This window comes from Corvus moneduloides, chromosome 2, assembly GCF_009650955.1.
Source record: "Corvus moneduloides isolate bCorMon1 chromosome 2, bCorMon1.pri, whole genome shotgun sequence".
NCBI lineage: Eukaryota > Metazoa > Chordata > Aves > Passeriformes > Corvidae > Corvus > Corvus moneduloides.
This window is the reverse complement of record NC_045477.1, coordinates 118,900,679-118,909,666: the sequence shown is the minus strand read 5'-3', so window position 1 is coordinate 118,909,666 and position 8,988 is coordinate 118,900,679. Positions and strand designations below refer to the sequence as shown.

At 41.2% G+C, this 8,988-nt stretch overlaps 1 protein-coding gene across 2 annotated transcripts; it reads right to left on the bottom strand.

Moving 5' to 3' along the window:
- RSPH1 (radial spoke head component 1) lies at positions 1–6,939 on the bottom strand. 2 transcript variants are annotated; one of them, XM_032101058.1, is made up of 9 exons: positions 6,831–6,939; positions 6,351–6,464; positions 6,132–6,237; positions 5,059–5,149; positions 4,691–4,826; positions 4,313–4,384; positions 2,659–2,824; positions 2,123–2,236; positions 1–374 (listed from the first exon to the last, which is right to left on the bottom strand). In XM_032101058.1, exons 1-8 carry the CDS (start codon positions 6,888–6,890, stop codon positions 2,130–2,132), a joined length of 852 nt encoding a protein of 283 aa, XP_031956949.1. In that variant the 5' UTR covers positions 6,891–6,939; the 3' UTR covers positions 1–374; positions 2,123–2,129. The 2 variants fall into 2 exon arrangements, with proteins under 2 accessions (XP_031956949.1, XP_031956948.1); XM_032101057.1 differs by having other exon boundaries at positions 2,138–2,236.
- Positions 6,940–8,988: the final 2,049 nt, after the last annotated feature.

Sequence of the window (8,988 nt, the reverse complement as noted above, 5' to 3'; positions counted from 1 at the left end):
TGAGGACAACACAGGGATTTTATTTACCAAGAAAGGGAAGGTACAGAGATAAAAAGCCAGCACAACAACTATCAAAACTTTTTCACTATTTATACATTTTAGCACTGAATTCAACACCTGATTACAGGCTACATGGAATAAAGGAAGTTGCTGTGAGACTCGGAGATTATAAAGGGTCCAAAGATACACATTCCAGACAGAACAGTGACAGAAATGTTTATTCAAAGCATCTTAACACATCCTTTTACAAACAAAAATATTGCAGGCTTACCACACTAAGTCATCTATTCCAAAATTTCAGTTTTGGGGTCTTTTCCTTTAGTTGTACCCAATTCCTCTGTTTCCTCTGGTTCATCCTCCTAAATCAGTAATTTCTGTGGATTAGAAGGAAAAACAGGGCAAAGAGATGCATTTTATTATAAAACACTGGAAAGTAATCCCAGTAATCTGAAACATAACTCTAAGATTCTGCTGTCCACCTCAGCCCTCCTCACCCACTGCCTTTCAATGGCAATACTTGAATTTAAGTTGTTTACGTCGTTTGTCAGCTGGCAGACAGACTCAGTACACACACACTGACTGCCAGCCAGCCCATGTGTAACTCTGGAACAGCCAAAGAATGTCTCCTGCTTAGATGATATCATAAGGAATGCAAAACAAGGAGGAGGGAATCTCTGTGTGAAAAAAAAAAATGATGGTAAAGGGGCAGGGAAGACCAGGCTGCAAGAAAATAGGTTTTATTACATCTGGTCGTCACAGGATGTGTATTTTCTTCAAATCATTCCTTCTTAGTATAACTTAATCTTGCTAAACATAAAGACAAGGGGAACAATATGTTGCCTCATTAATTATGGCTGGCGACCTGTGCTGAAAAATGTTTAAAATCATCCGACTCCTTGATTCTGGAAATAAAGTGTTGGAAGGAACTTTGAGAACATCTATCACTTTGCTATGTTTTCATCTGCCTCTATGCCATATCTGACAGATACCTGGGATCATTTGTTCTCAAAAACACCCTACAAAAGCCACTGGGAAACCAGAACCGCTTTGTTGCAGTGGGCCAGAAAATTTATTAGAATCAAGTTCAGTCCAAATGGTTATTTGAGTCCAAAGGTCTTTGAGACAAAGCAGGCTCAATGCACTTTCGCCAAATCCAAAGCAGTGCTATAACCTGCTGAGATTTCTGCTGGATTTGACCCAAGCCCAGAGATCCTGTAAGATGTCAGTCCTACACACCAGGTCAGCCAGCTGCCTGCTCTGCCCTGAAGCTAGCGAGCACCTTCAGAGGAGAAAATTGAGAGACTGCAAGAGCTGACCTAAATGTTTAGTGCATACCTCCAGGCATTTTCATATAGTTTAAGAGATTCTCTGATCCCTAAAGACAGTGGTTTGCTTGGATTTATTGTAAAATGGACTGACTACAAATGGATAAATTTATCTGGTATTTTCATACATCAGATAGCCAAGCTTGTAAATTTTAAGAATAAATACAAACAACACAATTGGGTGGAGGCATATAAGCTAAATATGAGTAAACATGGAGGCATCCCTGTTGCTTCTTGTAATTGTGAGTTTAAAACAGGCTTCTGAACAACCTGGAAGAAAACCTGAGCATCTGAATTCAAATCTCTTTGGTTTGTAGGAGAAAAAAACCAACTAGAGGCTATTCAAACCATAATGCATAATAACACCTAAAATTTGTTTCTTTGTATTTGTTTAGCCTGCTTTTGAACTACAATTGAGAGAATTAAGAATATACAGTTGCATTCATTACAGAAAAGTGAAGTGCTTGAAACTGCCTAAACTTCTCAGGATCTGACATATTCTCTCATTTTTGTAAAAAAAAAAAAAACAAAACACAGTTTGGAAATGCAATCTCTTACAAATTCAGCTCTGCAAGTGTTGTCAAGTGTATATGCACTAAAGTGTCACTTTTAATTTGTACTGTTGCAGTATGTGAGTTCTGCTTCTCACAGTTCACCTCTCCAGAGAGCTGCCCTCCTTATGAAAGGTACAGATTCCCATGGTCTCCCAGCAGCAGCATGGCTTCAGCTGATTGACATCCATAATTTCAAACCCTGACTATTAATTAAAGAATGAGCACACATGCCCCATTTCTTACCTTGATCCTACTGACCTTGGTTTACTTCTTCCTCTCTTCCCTCACCTTCCCCTCCATTGCTTGCTGGGTTAAAATCCTCACTGGAGGGCTCATGACCCCCACCCTCTGCAGTGACTGCAATATGAGAAATTAGAAATACCAAAGAAAATCAACTTTACAAATTTGCACTCAGCCTTTGTTTTCATGTAATGCCAGCTAACTCCTACTGAAGGCTGCAGTTGTTGTTCACATGAGAAATCCCACAAAATCGTCTCTGTTTATTACCAAGTTTATATAATAAGCCATGACATAGAGTAAAATAGCTCACAGGCTTCCCAAGACAGTTTATCTCATGCTATGTGAAATAAAACAGATACATACATACATATTGTGCAGTTTATGAATGGACTTGGAAGTTCCAAACATTCAATACATGGAAAATCATAGGAAAAACAAAATAAAACACAAAACCTCTCTCACATCACTTGGTATTAAACCTGTAAAACGATGGTCACCATAGTGAAAGCATGGAGTTTCCAGATGTTTCCAGAACAAACCTGTAACTGAAGGAATTTTCTCTTCTTCAGTTACTGCTCCTTCTGCTTCTCTGGGGGCTGGCTCTTCCTCATGGGGAGACCAGGGTGTTAATTTGGTAATTTCTGATGCTTTCCATTTTGGTTCAACAGGTAATGGTGGTTCATCCTCTTCTTCCTCCTCTTTTTCCTGGAAGAGAATTCATGAAATCCAGTATCTCATTGCTACAGACAGTAACTAAGATGATGGGTTAGTCTACTAAAACCTCCTTATCTGGGATCAAAATGGCAATGACTGGGAAGTATTTACAGGTGGAGGAACTTCAGCAGCTGCAAATCTTGGACAAAAACTACACTTTGAACCTTGATGAAGTTCAGTTGACAATTACTGATGATTGATATCTGATGCTTTGTCTGGTAGATGCTTCACTGTCTCACACAGTAACAGACTGAAAAACCAGTTGTTTCTGCCTAAATCTTTGCTTAGGGAGGACATTTGAAAGGATCTAGGAAGCAGTAAGGTAGTGCACAAAGCTTATGGTTTTGAAATGTGAAGATATTTTTTTACATTTGAAAAAATCATGCTTTTTCTACAAATATGAAGGAGTCAATAATTGAATCATTGTCTGTATTATTAGCTAATCTTTTCTCTTTTTTTTTATGGGCTTTGTTCTGCAATTACTTCAACTAAACCAAAAGGGCAAAATTTAATCTTACTTTAGTGACAGCACTGTCCCTTGCTTTACAAAGCTCATCCAAGAATTCCCAGCTGAACTAAGGAAATACACATTACTTTGGATACTCCTATCAATCTGATACTTAATTTGAGGATTTCTTGCTTTTAGCCTGAAAAAAGCAAAACAGTCTCCAAGCTTTGCAAATCTCTATCACAAGTGACAGGACTTTGATGATTTTTATTTTATCCTTCAGAAATGATTGCTGCATCAGAGAATTTTATGATGTGTAATGGCAACTAATGTCACGTAAGAGGTAGCAAACTCTAAGCTAAAATGTGGCATTTTTTCTTGAAATCAAACAGTAATATTAAAATATATTTCTTACTTCTGTAGCTATTTTTGCATCATATTAATCAGGAATGTTTCAAAACATTAATGCATAAAGGAGAAGGGAAAACACACTTTGACACCACTTTGATACTCCCTACAACTATTAGAAGCCATGGATATTAAGTTCCTAACAGGACCAAGACAACAATAGGATATATTTCCCAAACATGAATCTGCTGGAAATTACCATTTGTATGCATAGCACCAAGCAGTTCAGAAATACAGGAAATATTGTTCATTATTTTCTGATGTTCAGAAGAAAATGTCACAGAAGCTAAATATGCAGACAAATATATCTGTATTCCCCTGTGATTTGAAACTTCAAATGTTTTGGGAAGGTTCTGATTCTTTTTAAGCAGAAAGGATTCATATCTGCAAGCAGTGCAAAATCACACCTTGTAGTTTTCAAAGCTTACACAGTAGAGAACATGAAAAAAAAAGGCAAAATGAAACCTCATTTAGTTCTTAAGAATGCACAAGTTTCCACCCTTTTTTACTCATAAGATCTACTTTAACATCACTGTCTGTAAGGCATTTTACATATTCCTCAACAATAGATTTGATTTACTGAGTTCTCTGATACTCACTACAACTTGCACTATTTCTTTTACCTGCTCTGGTTCTATGTATTCACCATGCTGCTCACATCCCATATCAAAGATGAATTTGCCAGGACCTAAAGGCTGCATAAAGACATAAAAACATCAGCAGAACTGAACAGTTAATCCATTCTAAGCACGGAAATGTAAAATACCCTTTACTAAAAATTCCATGCAATAGTCAGTAACACTACAGTTTGCAAGTGATGTTGCAAAGAAACTTGGCATTGTGTCCTACAGATTAATTCAGTTTCATGTGTTACACTTATGGTACAAGAAATACTACAAAAGATCAGAAGCCTAGCTTCTTATTTTAAGAGGAAATAGGTCATATTAAGGCAATTCCATGCTAACTGTTCAGATGAATAGAAAGTGTTCCTGCACACTTACCTTACCATTGAGAAACCTGCCCTTAAATCTATGGTTTAGGTGGATAAGTTCAGCTGGTCCTTCCTGGATTCCATTTACCCAAGCACCAACATACTTAGATCCTGTGTCTTTATAGACATATGTGCCTTGCCCATGCCTAAGGAGAAAATTATTTTGTTTTATACCAGTGAGTATTAAGAATTTAGGATGTTGTTATAATTAAGGTATAAAACCAGTAATAATTAAGCAGCTGAAACTACTCTAGCTGGACTAAATTGCCAAGGTCACCCCTGGATGTCATTTGCTGCAGTCAGACATGCTCTGAAAATAATCTTTGCATTTTAATGCCACTGGGTGACTTGAAACATCCCTGTGAGAACGAAACAAACCTCTTGTTGTCAGCCCATTCTCCAGTATAAGTGTCTCCATTTGCATACAGATACTCTCCATAGCCCTGTCTCTGGTCATGCATCCAGTCTCCTTCAAGGACAAAAGGATAAAAGCAGTGTGAGACCTGGTTTATTTCTTTGTCTGATACAGTGGCCAGTTTGTAACATTATCATACAAGTATCAGAGAAGGAAAAGAAAGCTATGATACTGTTGGAATTCCTCACTATTCCTTACACCACTCCTTACTCTAGAGTCCCTTGCTCTTTTTTCATCAGTCTGTTCCTCTCCACATGTATTTATGCTGCTGCCTGACCTCCCTCTCCATTTTTCCATCATTATCTGTCTCTGTTATTACTTTCTATTACCATTATGAAAACATAACAACCCAGTCCTATCTTTAAATGGGGTAATGTATTACAGCTGCATTAGATAATGTGACTTTTCCACATAAATTTTAAAGAGGAACTACTTTGACTTATTTGGTAAAGTTGTCCTGTCAGTCATGGGGCACATATATTCAGAAGGATGCTAGATGGTGTGTCTTAATTATTCTTCTAATCAAGCTAAAAAGTAGTTAAAAAAAAAAAAATCACAGTGCTTATGTTCCTGCACGGCAAGGTCGGGCTGTGCTTTTTGCTCTCAGCTTTTAGCCCTCACAAGGTGAATGTCTTTTTTTCCCTAGCTTAGAAAGGAGGGGGGAAATATTGTCCCTTGAAACTTAACTGATCTGAGTATTTCAGGTACTCTCCAGCAAGCAGGGAAACTGTGAATGTCAACTTCTCCAAACTTCAGAGGTGTCCCAATCCCTAAATAAGGACTCTGATAAGCAGCCAATTTTTTTAACGACAGATCTAATAAATGCCCTAAACTAAATCCCCATAAATAAACCCCAAGCTTCTCAGAACTACTACTAGAAAGGGAATAAGAGGACAGTATCTTGTAGCAAATGTATCTTCTTAAAATAAGACATTCTCCAATTCACTATCTCTTTTCATTTGTGGCGGAGGAGGAGTGAGAGGGGAACGTGTCCTTTTGGCTACAGAAATCCTTGCAACTGTGTTCAGTGTTTTACCTGCATATTTTGATCCATCTGGATAAAAAAATACACCTTTTCCATGCTTCTTGTTTTCAAGGTAGTCCCCAGTGTAGAGAGCACCGTTTTTAAACCTGTAGGTCCCCTGAAACACATTTGGTACAGACGAAATACCTGTCAGCTCTCACCCTTGGTTCAATACAGTGCCCAAATAACACAACTGCAGAAGCAGAACCACGACCAGGGTCGGTGTCTTACACGTCCACTCCTCAAACCATGCTTGTATTCCCCTTCGTAGGTGTCACCATTGGGCAGCCGTGCCTTCCCAAATCCATGCCGCTCCCCTTCGGAATTGCGATCGCCTTCATATTCCTGATAAACGCGGAGGGAAAACGGTTAAAGGGCTGGGCCTGACTGAATCCAACCTCATCACACAGAGGGACTCAGGTGTTTGTGGAAAGCTGCTCCAGCTCGGCTTCAGTCAGACCCCGGCACCCCAAGCCTTCTTGCCGCACAACTGAAAAGCGTGGATGCGTGCTTTCGAACCCATGGAAAAAGCGGGGCAGGTCGCACCTGGAACGACACAGCCGCTCTCCCGAAACCCCCTGCCCGGGGAGCTGCCCCTCGGGACCTCTCCTCGGCCCGGCCCGGCGGGCACTGAGCGCCTCATCCCCGGGGACGTTCCCTTTCCCTCTGCCTTCCCCGCTGCCCGCCCGCTCCTCCCGGGCCCCCGCGCACCCCGATGTCCGCCCCGGCCTCCCCGGACTCGTCGCCCTCCTCAGAGCCCAGGTCCGACATGGCCGCGGCGTCGCCGTCGCTGTGACAACCGAGCGAGGCCGCGGCGGGGCCGCCCCTCAGCGCGGCCTGGGCCCGGCCCCGGCCCCCGAGCACAGGGAAATAAACTCTCCGACCTGTTTGTTAGAAAGTCGGCACTAAAGATTCCGTCTTGAAGGAACATGGGGATAGCTCCCCAGAACGTGCGTGTCAGTCGCCAAAACTTTTACCTAGTTATTCATTTCAGCAAAGAGATTAGTGTTCATTGGCTTACAATTTACGTAATTGTCTTCATTAATTAGTGTTCTGCCTTCTATTCGTTATTGATTTCTTGCTTCTCATGCTAATTAGTCCGCGTTTTTCAGTATTTTTATAATCTTTCTCCCAGATAGGGCACCTCTGCTTTATGTAATGTGGTTTATAAATTCTGTTCCGTTCTCAACAATAAATTCCCTTCCCAGGCTCTACTAACTTCCTTCTCGAGGTCTGAGAGCACTAAAGTATGTCAAGCCCTAAACTTTTAATTGGTTTTTCTAACACGTGGACATCACCCAGAGCTTGCCCATCAGCTGCTAACTATTTCACTGATTAAGCCTCTTCTCAACATTTTCCCCCCACTGTTGCACAGACTCATTTTAAAACAGTGCCAGGCTCTGTTCAGTGGTGCCCAGTATGAGGAGCAATGGCTGTAAAATAAAATACAAGACGTTCCACCTCAACACGAAGAAGAACTTCTTCACATTGAGGGTGGCAGAGCTCTGGAACAGCTGCCCAGGGAGGTTGTGGAGTCTCCCTCTCTGGAGACATTCCAAACCCACCTGGACGTGTTCCTGTGTCACCTGCTCTGGGTGGCCCTGCCTTGGCAGGGCGTTGGACTGGGTGATTTCCCGAAGTCACTCCAACCCTCTGCCTCTTCCCCTCAGTTTTTCCCACCAAGTGCCTTTTGTGTGTTGAAACTGGTGATGTCTTGGATGTGACCTGAGACCCCTCAGCCTTCCGAGAGCTCCCAGTAGTTAAGCTGGTCTGGCCTGAAAACAACATTTTAGATTTTAAACCTCATCCTTCAGCTAGATTCTTTTATTTTTGGGCAGTTTATTGATGTTCAGAAATACCAGTCCACTTCCTGTCTTCTCTCTTACAGGACTCCGGCGAGTCACCTCACCATCACTTTGCACAGTAATTTAATGGCCAAGGATTCACAAGGCAAGGATATGCTTTGTGAAAAGCAGTGAGCTAGACAAGCACTGGGCAGAGCAGGTGACACTTCTGAGGAAGGCAGGATTGGCAAGTAGTTGGAAAATGTGGTGGGGGTCACCTTATGCCCTAGATCAAAGCTTCTCCACCCAAACCAGAAGAAAAACAGGGTCATCGCTACACAAAGAAACACCATATTCAGGTGAGTTTTCAGAGGTAGGAATCTAAATAGCCAGTATTTAGATAATGAAAGAATACTAATAAGGTGTCACTTCTGTGGCAAGTGTCTTTTTGTCTTCACCTGGGTAAAGATGCAAAAAGAGGAGACTATTGCTAAATACCTCTGTGTTCACAGGAACCAGCTTCTGAGTTAATGTCCATAGGAACCAGCTTCCGAGTTAACGTCCAGTTACTCATTTGAGAGCACCTTCCCTTTGAAACAGTTAAGAACACTGAAATTAAATTTTGTTAGCTGGTAGAGCACTAAGAAGCTATACATTCATTGACTCCAAACTGTATGGTTATTTCTCTTTCCTGCATATTCCCAGCATTTGACTAGGGAAGCCTAATTTGCATAATGTACTGTTAATAAGCAATTGCAGAATATGCAAGCTACTGCTCTGCTGAGCTCCTGCAGAGCTGACATGAGTGCACATTCTCTGAAACACAATCTGTGCAGTTCCTTCTTTCTGACTCTTGATGATGCCTCTGTTTCTCCCTTGCACCCAAGACTGGCTAAATTCTTTTATCTACAATAAGGTAATGTCTCTAATTATAAAAGTGCTCACTTGGTCTGTGCGTGGTGTATTCATTCTAAGCAGACACTACAGCTCAGAATGATAAGGGAATTTATGTTTGGAATGCATAGGGAGGTGCTCCCTGTTAAACAAAAGTAACCAGATGTGTCTTTTGGCCTGGAAGGTGACGT

Excerpts from the sequence above, each read along its gene's own strand:
- RSPH1 (XM_032101057.1), bottom strand. The coding sequence starts at position 6,890 with ATGTCGGACCTGGGCTCTGAGGAGGGCGACGAGTCCGGGGAGGCCGGG. Across the intron at positions 5,150-6,131 it reads AGATGGATCAAAATATGCAG|GAGACTGGATGCATGACCAG; the intron begins GTAAAACACTGA and ends TTGTCCTTGAAG. Across the intron at positions 2,237-2,658 it reads GAAAATTCCTTCAGTTACAG|TCACTGCAGAGGGTGGGGGT; the intron begins GTTTGTTCTGGA and ends CTCATATTGCAG.